At 40.2% G+C, this 18,419-nt stretch overlaps 1 protein-coding gene and 1 non-coding gene across 2 annotated transcripts in view; both read right to left on the minus strand.

Annotated features, from left to right (window-relative positions):
• LOC128636249 (uncharacterized) overlaps window positions 1-18,419 on the minus strand; it is a 46,337-nt gene that overhangs the window by 11,135 nt on the left and 16,783 nt on the right. Inside the window, exon 2 of the mRNA XM_053689287.1 lies at window positions 18,206-18,259. Coding sequence (XP_053545262.1) covers window positions 18,206-18,259 — 54 coding nt within the window. The remainder of the gene's footprint in view (window positions 1-18,205; window positions 18,260-18,419) is intronic.
• Window positions 5,176-5,289, minus strand: LOC128646349 (U5 spliceosomal RNA). Its single transcript, XR_008400292.1, has one exon. It is a non-coding gene; the product is annotated as a U5 spliceosomal RNA (small nuclear RNA).

An 18,419-nucleotide genomic window follows, 5' to 3' on the forward strand; every position in this document is an offset into this window, starting at 1 on the left:
AGTTAAGGAGGGATCACAAGATAAGATACGCGGTCCAGGCTCAACCAAAGCGACTGGCAATGTCCAAAAGCAGGGAAATAAACCATTCCCTGGAGCACCCAGATCCTTAGTAAGGAAAAAGGAGGGGAACTAAATTGAACGGTACCAATGGGTAGAGCAAACTCCACCATTTGCTAACAAGACTGTCATGCTAACCAACTAAGCTATGGCAGAACATAGGACGAGCTCGGATTCCAGGACCAAGACACAGATCCTTACACTACAAGAAGGGACACTCTCAGGCAAAAGAGAGACTACACTGAACCAACAGTGACGGCACGATACCAGAATCTAACCCTTCATGACATCCTGCACGCAAGGCAGGGGGGACCCCACTGAACAGAGGAAGACCTCCGGGGCACTAGGTGGATACTGTGATATGCCCCAATCACCCTAAGAGGAGGGGAAAGCCAAATATAACCACTCACCCGCATGGAGTGTGCAGCAGCAGACAAACGGCAAAGGCAATACGGATTGTAGAGGAACCATCCAGCTGCAACAGCCATCGAGCACACTTACGGTGAAAATAGCTGCAACAAATTGTGACTGCCATCTCCCGCTAGCTAGGCAGCTAAACTACCCATCAGGCTATTTCCAAGTCTCCGATAAGAGAAAAACAAAACCCCCTGAAAGGACAAGTGGAAGTCTCAGAACTGGAAGGACTGAACCGCCCAAGACCCATCTAACAGATGTGGTCAGATATCCAAGACAAAAACCTGTCCGGAAAACCGGACATCCGGAAACCGGAGCCGGCTACAAAAAAGGTAGTAACCTCTGAGGAACCATTGGGATAGCTCATACGGAGAACCTGTACCCAAGGAGATGCAACCACAGCCACATCCAAAAGGTCCTTGGACACTGGACTTTGCTAAGCATCCCAGAGACAGAGCATATCTCCTAAAGGCTTGAGGGACAACACCCCACAGTTAGATCTCAAAACTAGATAATCCAGTTTGATAAGATAAAATAGTCTCCAAACAATCCCTTCAGGATCAACCTCCCGGAACCCCTCACAGCTCAAGGAATAAACGATGGACGAGCAACAGATAAAACCGACACATCTTAGTAAGGGCAGCTCCAGGGAAAAAAAAAAACTGAGACAAACACATTCTACAGAGCCCCAAAAACATGGGAGCAGACGAGAAACAGTAGGAGGAAGAAAGGGGCCGTAACTTCCCGAACAGAAGACCCCCCCCCCCCAACCAGCCCCAAGAAGGGGAAAAAAGAAGCCTAAGACATTGACCCCTTAAGGAAGGAGTTACCGTCATCAAGGCCCAAAAATACATCCAATACGAATACCAGAGAGGAGATAAAAATCGCCCCAAACTGGGGGCACGCCGCACCGCTCTAGCCGTTGCTAGGGGCGCTGCGTCTCCTTCCCTGCTCGTTGCCAGGGGCTGTGTAGGTTCCTCTCTGTCAGATGCCTGTCTGGATTCCTCTGGCGCGAATGCTGCGCCTATGTAAGTCGCTCAATAACGATCATTGCCCAAATATAGGTGCTAGTTTGTGTGCTCCTAGGTGTGATAGATTGTTACTACTGTATTGCTTTATGTGTTTGAACCCTGCCTGTCTGACCAGGGTGGATTTGATTTAAATCAAACTGATTTAATTCACGATTTAAATCACTAGTCAGTAAGGCTTGATTTAAATCATAGTTTTCTACATAAAGACTAATTCTTGCTGGTATAACTTTAATATGCAAGTAGATGAAGATTTTTAGAATAACAACTTTTCCTATTAGTTTTTTTATCCCCAGTTTAATAGGTTAATCAATATAATTCATATTTGGACAACTTTTCTGTTGTGCTTAGGAAGGAGAAAAATAATCATTACCTTAATAATAACAATTTAAATAGGATTTATTCAACTGAAACAATACCATTGCAGCATATGTTATTTGCTTAAACAAACCTCCATGTTTGTTAACTAATTTGGCTAAACAAAATATATATATATTTTAAAGAAACTTAGACTGTCAGCCCAGCCTACACATGAAAAACTTAAATACTGTCCTCTGTAGCTCACTCGTCATCTTCAGCTTCTTCTTTGTTCATAATCTGGAAAAGAAAAACAAGCTTTCCTGCTTTATCGGGTCCCAAACGATTTCTCAATTTAGAATGAATGAGTCAAAAGGAAGAGAATATTCTTTCAACGCCTGCAGAAGAAGCTACTGCTGTTAAAAGTGAAATCATTATATGAACAGTCTCTAAATCCAAGTGCTTAAGTGACTTCCACCAGTTCACTGGTGTGACTTTCTTTAAAATATCTTCAGCAAACATATTTCTTGAATGGTTCCCCCTTAGCTTTGAAGTTTATTATAGTTGGCATTACAGATGGATGATTGCTGGATACCCATGTCATAGCTAACTCCTCTTCCTCAGCACTTAAAGGGTTATAAATGTTTTCTTTTTTTCAACTAATAAAAACATGTCATCAGCTAGGTAAAGGTTTACTTATTTAATCCCACTTACTTTGATTTTTAAACGAAGTTTGCTTCAGAATAAAAATTATATTTTTATTTCTCCTCCAAACGGCACTAATGCCTGCCCCTAAATGTAGGCTGGGTTTTCTCATTACCTATGCAATTCCATTAACCAATAGCAGTGCAGCAAGTATAATCTAATTTGCATATTTAGATTACAACTGTTATTTGGGCTTGTCATGTATGTACAAGAGAAGTTATTATCCTATCTGGCCAGTGACAGAAAACTGCCTGCAGCACAGTGAGTGGCTGCTGCATGCATGGTTAGTGTAGGTTGTAAGCAGCCATGGAACAAGATCAGTGACAGATGAGACACATCAGCGGCTGTGATCAGTTAAACATATTTATTTCCTCTAAAGCACACGCTCCTATCAGGTTCCGTACCGGGATTCCTGTGACACTGTCTAATTAGTGAGTATTGCCTGAGTCAGTGGAGGACCGAGGACACAATGTCACTGAAAGGAGCTGTGCAGGCAGTTTGCTCCCTACACTGGAACGTCCCTGGTCCCACAAGCAGAGGTCTTAAGCTTCTACAACTAACACTCAGCAAATGAGCATCCATGGGCAGGTTTATGATGTATACTCAGCAGGAAAACAAAATGGCCCAGTGCAAGCTAGTTTTGTGTTTGCTCCTGGAACCAGCTATAGTGATAATATATGTTGCTCCAGCATTACTGCTTATATACGCTAACTGCACCAGCGTCCTCACCACTCCTAACACTAACGCTGTGTGCTCAACGCTGCAAACAGCCCACTGTCTAGGAGCTACTGCAGCGGAGACGGCTCGTTTGTCACAACGATCAGATGTACAAGAGACCTCACAAAACAAGCCCAAACCCCTCCAGACCAGGGAATAAAAAACTATATCGGAAGGTGCCCAGGGTAATACAGGGACAAATGATAGTGGAGCCGGAACTTCTTCCACATAAAACATATGAACCTTATTGTCACATTAATAAAACCACAGTATATGGACAATAAAGGTCATATGTTTTGTATGGAATAAGTGCCGGCTCCACTGTCATTTGTAATATGAGGGCAATCACATGATCTGTTCCTAGTAATACCCCACACTCTGCTCCGGCTCCTAAGCTTGACAATGAGATTTGCGCATGCGTGGATCACAGAGAAGACAGAATGCGCATGTGGGCCGCCATGACTGTTCTACCTAGGTAGAACAGTTTGATTTGATATACATGAGGAGGATCCGGAGGGGTTTGGCAGGATAATGGTTTATTTTTGTAAATTGCAGGTAAACAAACAAAAATTGCTTAAAGATGTTATTTGCAAAGTAAAAGTTTATGTCACAAAGTTTGCAATCGTGTAAAGTTTTTTTTTAGGTTTACTATCCCTTTAAGTTTTGACCCTGATACTGGATATTGACAATATTTGCCACAAGTTTCACTTTCATTTTGTAGTACTGCTTGTTTGCTTGCCCCTTCCTCCTCACACTTAGTTTCACTTTCTTCTTGTGCAGATCTATTCCACTCCAAACAATCAGAAAAATATTGTTTCTATTCTATTCACTGAACTTCTTGAAACTTAGCACTGAAGGGGTTGATTCGGTATTCATAGGTTTGTAGAAGCTAGGATTAAGGTCTTTTTCTCAACTCTGTTCATGTTATAACATTTTTGCTGTGAAGAAGAGGCATGTGATCTCTGCTGAGTCAAATTCAGTTTTGAGAACTGCAAAAGTAAACCAAGCATCTGTGATATCTTGTAGGCAGAGAAACTGCCCAATAATCTTACAAAAACCTCTGGAAGAGCATGACATTGTGAATGGATTAATGGAATTTATTTACCAAAAAAATTAAACATATACAGCCTTATTCTACATAATTAAAAAACTAATCTTTATTTCATGATGGAATAACCTTTGGATGGTAATATATTTTCCTCAAAAAGCACTTTAATTTATAAAAAAATGATTTAAATCCAAAAAATCTGATTTAAATAAAAATAAATCAGATATAAATAAAAAAATCAGATGTTTTTGATTTGTTTAAAAAAATCATTGATTTTTATCCACCCTGTGTCTGACTACTCTGCCTGTTATACCCCTAAATTGCTGGATTGATATACTGCTGCTGAACCCTGCCTGAGTACTATGCCTGTTTAACCCCTGTTCTGGATTGCCTCTTTGTTGCCGAACCCTGCCTGACCATTCTAATGGTGTGCCCTTGGACTGCTTTACCGTTGCCAAACCCTGCCTGTCTGACCATTCTAGTGACTTGCCTTGAACTGCTCTGCCATTGCCGCAGGGGACTGTCCTGCCTGTGGCGAGTGCCGCCCTCCTCATGTTACTAACTTTCTCTGCTCTGGGATATTTCCTATCATTCCGGCTCGATGCCGGGATAACAAGACTACTGGACGAGTTCGGTCTGATAGAGTATCGTACGAGCATTACACCTGGTATCCCAGATGTCCAAGGAGTCATCGAAACCTCCAGTCCCATTGGGAAAGGAAAACCCTAGCTCCGAGGCCAAAGGACCTCCAGAGTAATCCGCTTCTGGAACCCCGCCAAACAATCAGGAACAGGACAATGAGGACTGAGTACAATCCCTCTGATGCCCCACCCAAAAGAAGAAACGAGAACCAGCCTGACGTCTAAGAACGAAAGGCCTCCTCTACCATGTTTTAGCCCTGCAAGAGGCAGAGCCTTAAAAAAAATTTTTTAAAAAAATTCTTGAAAACTCATGGATGTTCCTCTCCACAGAAATCTTTAGTAAAGGCAAAGCTTTATGCGATCTGAAGAGAAACAAGAGTATAACGAACTACTCATCCGAGTGAGCAACTCGCCACCCAACCAGGACAGCCAGTTACACCGGCACCACGTTGATGATATAGACCTTAGGCAACAGAAAATAGCGCCCAACCAGGACCAGCCTGCTACATAGGGCACTCAAAACTATCCCAGGCCACAGAAAAATCGAAACCCCAATAGGAATCGACAAAAGGAACTATAGACATAACAATGTACTAACACCTTAACATGCAACTTCCACAGAAGTGCCCAAGCGACCACAAAATCGCTAGTATCAAATTCCAGAGAAGAAAAGTTTCCCCAACGGAAAAATTATAACAGACATGAGCTTTTCAAAAAGAAATAAAATACATCCTAACCGGATAAAAGAAAAAGAGGGCAGCACCCGCAGGTGAACGCCCAAGAAGAATGGGCACACTAACAGGACCAGCCAATCAGAGACCCCATTCTTTTCTTCCGAAGTTCAGGACTGGAATAAGATACCCAAAAAAGAAAGTAAAAATAGTAGACGACAAGGAGATTAACTTCCATCCCCCCACGTCTAACCAAGCTTGCCGTCTGGAACAGAAGACCGAAGATCCCTCAACCCATTAGGATTGGGATCCTCAAGCACCGCCAAAACATGCCACAGAAGGACACGAAGGCACGCCTGTCTATAGAGAAAAGCAAGACTAACCTCTGCCGGGTGACGACCCAGAGGGTTGGGCCCCTGAAGCTTCAGAGGAAACAGCTTCCCCAGATGGCTAATCTGACCCAGACAAGCTCACTCCTGACAAGCCCCGGTTAACAGAGCACGGACAATAACTCAACACCTCCCTCCCAGGAAGTTGTAAACGCACCAACATCAAATATATGGTCATGCGGAACCGTGCGGTATCCTCTGGAGGAAACAAGCCACCTTCCAGAGAAGGGGTAACGGCATTAGAGACACCTGCTTGCGTAGCTAAGGAAGGTTCTAGGGCACGCGCCTCACAGGATGTGTGATCCCCAGGGGCGGAAGGCTCGGTGGACTCCAAGTTCCCTGTTGCGGGAGAAGAGAACACTCAAAAGCGGCATTCCAAACATAACTGATGGGCATGGATTACCCGGGCCATCTCACACTCTTCGCAAGAAGTAGAATCTGAAACAGAGACATCCGTCTCCAAAAAAAAAATCAGAATCCTCCATAACTTGGATAGAAGAAAAAAAGAAAAGAAAAAAAAAGGCACCTTACATCACCACCTTCTGAGACCCAGACAACTAGCGAAACAGACTCTCCGCTTCGCCACAGGGTCAGGAATACGGAAATGGAGTGCAGAACGTGACCATGCCTAGACACTAGGCCTGTCAAAAATAATCGTTTTGACGATGCATCGCGATGCGGCATGAAACGATTCTGCATCGATGCGCTGAGACACGATAATCGATTAACGTTACCCACGTGACCAGCCTCCAGGAAAAGTAAAAGAAAGTGCGCGGTACATCGTTTTGACGTCACTGACGTCACGTCACCCAATAAAGCAACATGGGCACTCCATGGGCGGTCTCTTGAAGTGCCGAAGTTACGCAGTAGGAGCAAAGCAGGAGTGTGTTGCCTGAGATTGATGATGGTACACGGCGGTATACTACAGCTACACGGCGGGCTCATTTTTATTTTGTGGGAGACAGAGGAGGAGACCTATGGTGAGAATTAGACTAACTGTTTGTTTAGTTAATACTAGTTACCAAAACGTTGTACATTTTGCCAATGCCATGCCATAATTGCCATTGCCATGCCTGCCTATTGCCTCAACTGCCTACTACTTGCCATTTGCCAATAGGTAAACTAATTATTAACTTACTTAAAGAGCAAATCAATAAGGGGTACACAATCACATTTATTACACAATAAGGGGTAACAATTAAATACTTGCCTTATTTACTTAACGTAGTATGCTGAGCTGACTGAGGCTCAGGCTGCTGCATAATTAATTGCTGCATTATTGAATAATATTGCATATATAAAAAATGTATTATAAATAAATATAGTATACTATTATTGTCTAATAATGTCTCTATTAGTCTAATCTGCATCTATTATCTACATGTTTTTCACATGGATGGATGGCCTGGTCTGAAGTTCTAATATTTTAATAATATATTAATTCAAGAAAGTGCATGCAATTTTAAACAACTTTCCCTATTATATAATTTGCTTATCCTTTGTTGAAATGCATAGCCTCCTCCTTGTGCACAAAGTAATAAGTATTATATACTTAGTAAGTAATGTGTGTGCTGTGCAATGCATTGCTAATATGTCATCAACAAACGATATCTGAGAAGTATGAAGCAAATTAAATAATAGAAGAGTTAGTTATGATGTTTATTTAAAATTGTATTCTCTATCTGAATCATGAAAGTAAATGTTTGGGGTTTTGCACCTTTAAGTGTGTAATATATTACAGTAACTGTGTCAGTGAGTGAGTGATGTCCCCTGCAATTATCACAATGCAATTTGTTTTAAAATTTATGTTCGCAAAATGTATGGCATTGGCAAAGTAGTTGAAGTTACTAGTACTTGTTGATTTTACATTTGCGGCTTGACATTTTGACAACTGGAACTTAGTGTATTTTCTTTTTTTTTTTAACACTGACAGAGTTTGACGTTGACAACAACATCATCCGTCACATATGTACATGTCATGCTAAAATGACAGAGGGAGACAAAAAAGATAGAGAGATAAAAAATGCACCTAGCATTTTAAAAGCAAGCATCTGGGCACATTTTGGATTTTATGAACATACTGGAAAGCACGAATTGGACAAGACACACGCGGTTTGTAAAGCCTGTCACACAAAAATTAAATACCTAGGGAATACTACTAACTTGAGAAATCACGTTAGACGTTTTCACTCTGAGATGCTAACCCCTGCCGCTGCCGCCAGTGCCACTGCCAAGGAAATAACAAGACTAGCTGAAGCTCATCAGCCAAGAATTGATGCAATGCTGTCAACTTTGCCACCCAACTCTGAAAAAGGGAAGAGAATAACCAAAGCTGTGGCAACTTTCATAGCGAAGGACCTACGGCCTTACTCTGTTGTGGAAAACCTTGGGTTTCGCAACCTGTTGAAGACACTAGAGCCACGTTATAAGATCCCGTCACGCAATCACTTAACAGAAAACGTTATACCTGCACTCTACCAAGAAACAAAAGCTCAGGTAATTGCATCAATGAGCCAAGCCAGTCGAGTCGCACTAACGTGTGATTCATGGACTTCAGTCACGACGGAGTCTTATGTAACAGTAACTGCACATTACATTAGCAAGGACTGGAAGATCTTGTCGCATGTGCTGCAAACGAGAGCAGTTTATGAGTCTCACACGGGTTCTCATCTGGCGGAGCTACTGTCTCGTGTCGTGGAAGAATGGCAGCTGTCCGATAAATCTGTAGTGCTTGTGACCGACAATGCTTCGAACATGATTGTTGCTGCTCAAGTTGGAAAATGCCCTCATGTAAAATGCTTCGCCCATACACTGAATCTCGCATCCCAGCGGGCGCTGAAAGTGGCCACGCTCTCCAGGCTTTTAGGCAGAGTGCGACGAATATCAACATTTTTTCACCGCAGCACTACAGCAAACCACTGTCTGAAAGAAAAACAGAAATGTCTTGGCCTGAAGAATCATAAGCTGATAACTGATGTGACAACAAGGTGGAACAGCTCATATGACATGGTCGAGAGGTTCCTAGAACAGCAACCTGCAATCTGTGCCACATTGTTGTCTCCAGAAGTCAGAAAAAGTGAGTCAGATCTCTGCACTCTCAACGAAACAGATGTGTCAAATGCAGAGGATGCTGTGAGTGCATTAAAGCCAATGAAAGATGCAACCACACTGATGTCAGAAGAGCGCAATCCAACTGTTTCTCTCATTGCCCCTCTAAATGCACAACTGCTCCAGAACATGACAGACACCATGGGAGACACACCCATGATCCATTAGATCAAGAATGCCATCAAAACAGATCTCCTGAAGAGGTACAGCAGTGAGGCAGAGAAGAAGATACTTTATACAGCCTCTGCCCTGGATCCTCGTTTTAAGGGACTGCCTTTTATTCTCACAGAGGAGGAGAGATTGGAGATATACAGAGGAGTGACTGAGGAGGCTGCATCCTTGGAGGTAATTTTAATTGCATCATGTTTCTTGAAAAATGTATAAATTGAAAACAAACATAAAACATACCATCATCCATACAAAATAGGCTTAGCTATCACTGCAGTAGCTTGATTAGTAGCTAGTTTAATGAGTACAAGGTTTATTATATAAGTCAGTTTGAAAACGCCACAGTCAGTCAACTTTCCTCCTCCTCCGTCCACTCCCGAGTCCTTACTAATAGATGTGAGCTGTTGCATGCATTTATTTATGCATTACTGTCTCTCTGAGCACACACATAGCATTAGCTGGCTGGCTGCTCGAGGTAATAATGAATGCTATTTTTTCTATTCTTTTGTTCAAACACAGATTGAGTGTACTAGTACAGTTACATCTAGGAGGACAAACGTGGATGAAGTGCCACTGCCTGAGGGAAAAGAAACTCTGGAAGAAGAATCAGCCATCGAGGAGGATAACCCTTCTCCTCCCAAAAGAAAGTCCACATCGCTTCTCATGACTTTGCTGGGACAGTCTTTCACTGACACTGAAGGTACAATAGAACCCAAGACCCCCTATGCCAAGGCTGAAGAGGAAATAGAGAAATATTGTAAAGCCCCATCTCTGCCTCTCACTGAAGACCCTTTGAAATGGTGGCATGTACATGAGGTCATATTTCCCCTCCTCTCTCATTTGTCAAAGCGATACTTGTGTATCCCAGGTACAAGCGTGTCTGCAGAGCGGGTTTTCTCCACTGCAGGAGATGTGGTAACGGCAAAAAGAAGCACCCTCAAACCAGAGCATGTGGATCAACTAGTGTTCTTACAGAAAAACCTACATATTCCATAATTCTGAGTAGTGATTCAGGTTTATAATATTAATATTTAATGTTTTTTGGCACATCCAGAAGAAAGTGCTGTGTGCCCCACTGCCCAGTGCAGACTACTGTTAAGTTATTTTATATTTGTTACTGTTATATAGCTTATAGCTTTTTGAAAAATGAAGCTTAAAACCTTGAGTAAATCTTTGTTGGATCACAAAATATACTAGTACACTACACGACACGACCGACCACGTCACTCTGTCACAGTCACACACACACACAATACAAAAGAAACACACAACTGCACACACCTCATGTGTGCGTGTACTGTCAGTCAGTGTCACCCTTCACCATGATTCACTCTTTTTATGATGTGTGTTTTTTTTGGTATTGTTTGAATGTGTGTGACTGTGACTGTGTGTGTGTTGTGTAACAATATATTTGTGATCCCATAAAGATAATCAAAGTTAGTAAATCTAGTAGTTCAATGCTACTTGTTGTATAATGTCTATTACTACTTCTAGTGTTACTGTGATGTTTGCAAAATCAGGAAGTGCTCTGTTTTGTAGATGTTGTGCTATTGTTTACAGCACACCCCTGTATTGTTTGCAATGCAGTGAGTGCATAGTGCACACTGCATAAGGGATTATTAATATTATTCTTTCACACTAAAAATTGTCTATTTTAAATAGACCCTTTAAGAAAGATATCATATGTTTTTGTTTATGATCCCAATTCCCAATCCCAAATGCCATCCCACCCACTCTCAGGCAGATCTGTAGGGGTTAACCGAATATAACCAACCAGTTAACAATAACAATGTGTGTACTGCAGTGTCTGTCTCTTTATGAGTGTGTGAGTGTGTCTGTGAGTGAGTGAGTGCCAGTTTGAAAAGTTTGTATGTATCTCATTCTCTATGAGTGTGTGCTGTGAGATGAGTGTATTAACTGCCTTTGAATGTTTTTGTTTGTATGTGATTGTGTGTCTGTGGCTGACTGGGTGGCTGTGGTGCCTTTGAATGTTTTTGTTTGTGTGTGTGTCCCACTGTGTCTCTAGTGTCTGAGTGTCTAGTGAGTGTGACTGTCAACTGTCTATGAGTGCACTATGCAGAGAGTGAGACTGAAGCCAAACCACTAGGGAAGGAAAAGCCTTGAGTAAACCTTGAGTAAATCTTTATTGGATCACAAATATAATGTACACTACAGACAGACAGTACAGCACACACAGCACACAGTGCCACACACAACAGCACAATACAAAAATAAAGCACACACACCTCAGGTGAGTGGCGTGCCACCCTTTCTTCACCATGATTTACTCCTTGATGTCTGTGTCCTTTTTTATGTATTGTTTGTTTGTGTGTGACTGCTGTGTACTGTTCAGTGACAGACTCAGTCACTGTGTTCAGTTGTGTGTAGTACTGCTTTAACAGTAACTAATAACTAACTAATTATATTTGTGATCCCATAAAGATAATATAATCATCAAGAAGAAACTGTAGTTATAGTAGTTCAGTTCAATGCTACTTGTTTTAAATGTCTCTCTCTCTAGTACTATTGTAAGTCTGTAACTGTGTGTAAACTAATTGTATATGTCACAATCACATGTGTGTTGTGTGCACACTCTGTGCTGTGTGTTGTGTTCCAGATTCTTCACGTGATGTTTGTTTGCCACAAATTGACAGTCATGAAGGCACAGTGGACTGCACCTGTAATTTTGTACCTATAAGTGATTTATGTTTTGTTTTCTGAGGACAATTTTCAGTTTCACACAAATAAGGTATTATGGTGGTAACTTAAGCTTAACCTATCTATTTGGGTTTTAATTTAATGTCTATATTATTATTACTAAGTAAGTAAAGAAATTAAAACCAACATAGTTACAAGTGTATAGTGTACTTTTACTAATATATAATATATATATTTAATTTAAATATTTTCTTTTACTGAAGAAGTACACTGTGAGCACTGCACTTTTTACACTACGTACTCTGTAACTACAGTTTGATGCCATAATATTGTTTCCAAACCAATACAACAATTGCCATTTAGTATTTACTGTTCTATAAACTGTTGTTGTCTGCTGTGTTCAGACTTTGCCACAGGAAGAGTGTCCTTTTTTGAGCTAATAAAATAAAAAAAGAGTTTATTTCAATACTTTGACTTCTTGAAAAATTTTTTCTGAAAAATTGAAAAATTGGGCAGAAATAGTGCAGTAATCGTGATGCATCGCGATGCATCGTAGAATCGAATTGTAACGATGATAATCGTAATCGAATCGAATCGTGAGACAGGTGAAGATGCGCAGCTCTACTAGACACAAGGTACACCGTGCATGCCAGAGAAAAGCACGCCAAGGCCACAAGAGCCGCGCAGCCTGACAAAAAAAAAAAAAGGCTATTATGTCTGAAATAGCCACGAGTCCAAGCGTCACTACACATCAGCAGACAGAATCACATAAACATGATTAAAGTCCCCCCTGTTCAATAACCCCCTCAGGAGATATTAACCCTTGATTCCATAAAGATAAAGGAGTCCCACTGAGACCCTGACTTCTTCGTTTACATTACATTCACACATCAAAGTAAAATTAAACAATCTTACCGGAATCTACCTTGTGAAACAGGAACACGGCCGTTCAAGTGTGACAGATAGTAGCCTCGCTTCTGACATGAACTTAAGTGAAGAAAGCAGGCAGCCAAACTCGTCAACGCTGATTGCGAAGGAGCTGTTAACATGAGTCGTGATGGTTTTGCAGTAAAAATCTCCCTGCATCTCCGGACTCTAACCTTCATCAATGCTCTCACTGAGAGGCTGACAGGACTACTTAAAACTCCAGTCCCATTTCGAAGAGTACTACCCTCCATAAGAGACCTTTAATCTTCCGACACTTCTCTGCCAACCTCCTGTGACGAAAGGCAAAGAATGACTGGGGGATGAGGGAAGTGGGGGAGGTATTTAAGCCTTTGGCTGGGGTGTCTTTGCCTCCTCCTGGTGGCCAGATTCTGAATTCCGAAAAGTAATGCATGCAGCTGTGGACTCTCCCCGTTTAAGAAGAAAATATACAATAAGGTAGGATCAAAGATTACCAAAACAGATTTATATGCGACTGCACAGCCTTTTAAGCAACTACTACAAGTACTCTTCATTGCAGCATTATATGAATCATAATTTTTTCGACTCTAATGGTACACATCCCTAATAATTCAGAATTGATGGATACGAGTTACATCAAAAGGAATCAAGGATTACATCCAAAATTCAATTATGATGTAGATTAGTTTAATTAGCTTAAAGAAGTTTGTCCACCGAGGTACAAATTACCCAAATCCCGAATTCCAAAATCCAAGATTTTTAATTAATATTTAAAAGAAATACAAATTAATATTTTTTCCCTGCTTGTAAGTCACAATCTTTTCTGTCTGTGTCTTTGGTTTGTTTTTTGTGATCTAAAATGCAAATATATAGTCTATATTTATTTAAAAATAACCTTTTTTTTCAGATTACAGAACTGTACTGTCTGAGTGTACAAAAGTATTAATAATATGTAATTAAGGCAATTTTTACATGCCATTATACAGAACAGATCGTTGTTTACCCTTGGTCCTATCGACTTTCCAAAATGTCCCATTTTACAGATGCAAATATTCCAAAATCCAAACCATTTCTGGTCCCAAGCAGTTTGGATAAAGGGTTTCAACCTGTATAACTAAATCCAACTAGCTTCAAAAGGCTGTTCAGCCATCAACCAGTCAGAGCCTCAAATTATTAGATCTAGATGTAGAGTCAAAGGGGGGCCAAGGATATCTTTGCAGAAGTAGTGTCAATTGTGCCCTATTGGCTTTGTCCAGATAAATATTTTGAAGGATACGGGTGACGATGAAATACAAAAGCCAAAAATTAAAATAAGACCATATACTTAAAAAGGGACACGAGTCAAAAATTTAACTTTCATGATTCAGTTAGTGCATGTAATTTTAAGACTGATTAACTTCTATAATCAAATATCCTTTGTTCTCTTGGTATCCTGTTGACGCATAGGTACATATGCTCATCAGCAATGCACTGTTTGTTTATAGCCACATATATGTTTAGCCCCTGCAAAGGGGTAAAATACATCATAACAAGGCAGCTACAGAACACCAATGCATTAGCGGGAGTTACCTGGTGATTGGTGGTTACACATGCCTCTAGTCATTGGCTCACCAGATGTGAGCGACTAGCTCCCAATAGTGCATTGCTGCTATGGAGCAGAATCTAAACTATGTGCTTAATTCGTTTGCAGGGGATAAACATAGAATTGTATTTAAGCAAAAGTATAATAATAAAATGTTCTAAACATATGAGAGCATTTTCTTTTTGCACTTTTACGTTCCTTTAAAAAGGCATGTACTGAAAACGCTAGTGGGGATGTAAACCAGTTGAAAAAAAACATTTGACCTAGTGGCAGATCTAAAGAAAAAATAAAACACAAATTTAGTTGACATTTCCCAGCGTTAGGTGATGAAAAATTGTTCTGCTGAAGGACCTATTGGTAAATGAGATAATCTGCCCAATAACGATTTGTGAACTGCAGTGATGTCTAGGAGATGCTTTTATGCCCACTATAATCTCTCAGCTAAAATCTTTCAGTACCACTTTGAATCACAAAGAAAATCAACAAACTATTGAATGGCTTTGAGACTAGAACATTCTTCAATATTATAGTTTGTTTTTCAGTGTACAGGATCGAAAGGTACAGGGGACATGAGACAATATGTCAGCAGAGCAGAGCATTCTTGAATACCGTCTGACAAACTTTTATATTTCAATCTAATAAAACATTAGCCAAATCTGCATCTGCCATCCAGAGACAGACATATTGCTCTCCAGCATCTATGTCTTCAGCATTAACTGAATAGTACAAATAGAATTGAATAGGGCCTTGTGGGATGAGGAAAAAAAAAAGTTTTGAGGAGAAGCATTTTTTTTTTCAAGCATTATATTGTAATGTAAGTGTCTCTCTTCGAGAACCCTGCATAACAGAATAAACCACAAACTAAAATCTGCCTTTCTAAAATTGTTTGAGGGTCCTTGCTGTAACAATCAGCTATATCGTAAATAATCTCACCAGACCAGAGAGCTTTAGATCACAATGAATTCATGCCAGAGAATACAATATTTCCACACAATCTCATGAGAATAACAAACCCATGAATTGCAAACATACAGGTGAAACTCGAAAAATTTGAATACTGTGCAAAAGTTCATTTATTTCACTAATGCAACTTAAAAGGTGAAATATATGAGAGAGACTCATTACATGCAAAGCAAGATAGTTCAAGTCGTGATTTGTCATAATTGTGATGATTATGGCTTACAGCTCATGAAAACCCCAAATCCACAATCTCAGCACAATATTCTAGGCTCAAAGTGTCCCACTCTAATCAGCTAATTAAGCCATAACACCTGCAAAGGGTTCCTGAGCCTTTAAATCGTCTTTGTCTGGTTCAGTAGGAATCACAATCATGGGAAAGACTGCTGACCCGACAGTTGTGCAGAAAACCTAGAACACCCTCCAAAAGGAGGGAAAGCCTCAAAAGGTAATTGCAAAAGACGTTGGATGTTCCCAAAGTGCTGTATCAAAGCACATTAATAGAAAGTTATGTGGAAGGGAAAAGTGATGAAGAAAAAGGTGCACAAGCAGCAGGGATGACCGCAGCCTGGAGAGGATTGTCAGGAAAAGGCCATTCAAAAGTGTTGGGGGACTTTCACAAGAGCCACCACACACAGACGGATCCTGGACATGGGCTTCAAATGTCGTATTCCTCTTGTCATGCCACTCGTGAACAACAAACGTCAGATGCGTCTTACCTGGGCTAAAGAAAAACAGATCTGGTCTGTTACTCAGTGTTCCAAAGTCCTCATTTCTGATGAGAGCAAATTTTGCATCTCATTTGGAAACCAAGGACCCAGAGTATGGAGGAAGAATGAAGAGGCACACACTGCAAGATGCTTGAAGTCCAGTGTGAAGTTTCCACAGTCTGTGTTGATTTGGGGAGCCATGGCATCTGCTGGTGTTGGTCCACTGTGCTTCATTAAGTCCAGGGTCAACGCAGCCATCTACCAGGAGATTTTGGAGCACTTCATGCTTCCTTCCGCAGACAAGCTCTATGGGGATGCTTACTTCATTTTCCAGCAGGACAGTAATTGCTGCAAAAGGGGCCCAAACCAAGTACTGAGTACATACAGTATGCATGTTTATACTATTCAGAGGTCCGATATTGTTCTACAGGTATGTATAATCCTTGTTTTATTGATTGCATGTAATATTCAAAATTTTCTGAGATTGTGGATTTGGGGTTTTCACGAGCTGTAAGCCATAATCATCACAATTATGACAAATCACGGCTTGAACTATCTTGCTTTGCAAGTAATGAGTGTCTCATATATTAGTTTCACCTTTTAAGTTGCATTAGTGAAATAAATTAACTTTTGCACGATATTCTAGTTTTCGCGTTTCACCTGTAGATATTGCAAATTTTCATTCTCTCCCATGTTCCCAATATGCTCGAGATGGAATAATTTGGATTTAAAGTAATTTCAAGGTAGCACTCAGTTTTCACAGACTCGTTACAATATACTTATGTAAACCAAACCCTAATGAAAAGCCAAAAAAAAAAAAAAAAAAAAAAAAAAAAAAAAAAAAAAAATGATATTTATGAAAAGGGATTGCGCAAAAAAATTAAAAATAAAATTAGTGGGTGCACACTGAGTGCATAGATTATATGGAAATGCTTAGTGCATCCATGACCTTAAATAGAAATCCTGATTAGTGTGATTACACATGCACGCCCTGCACATTTTTTACCATAATGTGCTCTCTTCTTCATGAAACAGTAATATTTTATTTTCATCTCTGGTTGAATGGTGACACTGGATTTAACCCAGTTTTTACCCAATTTATGCTGCTCACAGAAGAGGGCAAAGAATTTGGCTATTACAGGTCAGGGACACCTTTAGCATTTGTGGGGCCCTGTGCAAGACAAAATTTGTGGGGTCCCAAAGCCCAGTGCTCTTATTCCCTTCTCCCTGTATGCCCTGCCCAACATTCAGTATTACCTATATAAAGAATAATAGCATGCCTGCCCTTTGGGTAGGGTGAGAGGGGTACCAGCCAAGGGCCCCACTCCTTGGAAGGCCCCTGACATTTTTGGGTGAGAGTATGAGAAGGTGCAATGTATATAATAAAATTAGTTTAAGAAGAAAATGTTATGGTATTAGGAGGTGTGATATATACAGTTATTCTTTATAAAAGGTAACATTGAATATTGGGACAGGGGTGGAATAAGAGTGCTGGGATGTGGGGCCCTGCAAATTTGTCTTACCCAGGGCCCGGCAAATGCTATGGGTGTCCCTGAATAACAGTATATATTACACCTCCTGATAAACACTTCTTCATAAACAAAATACACTATACATTGCACCTTCTCGTACCCTCACATCTGAAAGAGCAGGACTTCTACAGGTAGCATAAAAACAAGAGTTTATAGGAATTTTAGGATCAAAACTGGCTTACATACTTTAGTAGTACAGCATTTTATTTTGTACAACTTTTTTGGTGCAATAAGAAGTCTTAATTTAATTGGGGTTCATACACAGAATACAGGTTTTCAGTTAAAATATTTAAAAGTTATAGTTGCTCTGTTTTTGCACAAATATATACACCATGAAATTATCACAATGACAACTAATCAGAACAAACTATAATTTTATTTTTGATAAATATTTGTGAAGTGCACTTTTATACTGGCGATGTGTGGCAAATAAGTTGCCCCAATTATGGTGCACAGACACATAATTGAATCCAATTTTCAATTCAATTGAAGCCATTTCACACATTTAATACAGTTTTTATTCCAACAACACACCCCACTTATTTGCTCTGCATTCAAAGTTTTGAGATTTACATTCTAAAAGAGGAAAATAAAAAACACATAAAGAATGTCAATACCTCATAGTTTGTATCAGATTCTGATTCTGTGCTGGAATCTACTTTACATTTTTGCTGTGAAGGAAACACATTGAATTAAGTAAAAGTGGAGAAAAAAAAATATATATATGTTGCCAACATAATTTTTTACACCTCTTTTATCTTGTAGCTACATTGTTTTTATCACGCACACTCCAAAATCAGTCTTGTCTGCCCAACACACCCATGTAACATA

The sequence above is a fragment of the Bombina bombina genome, chromosome 1, assembly GCF_027579735.1.
Source record: "Bombina bombina isolate aBomBom1 chromosome 1, aBomBom1.pri, whole genome shotgun sequence".
Classification (NCBI taxonomy): Eukaryota; Metazoa; Chordata; class Amphibia; order Anura; family Bombinatoridae; genus Bombina; species Bombina bombina.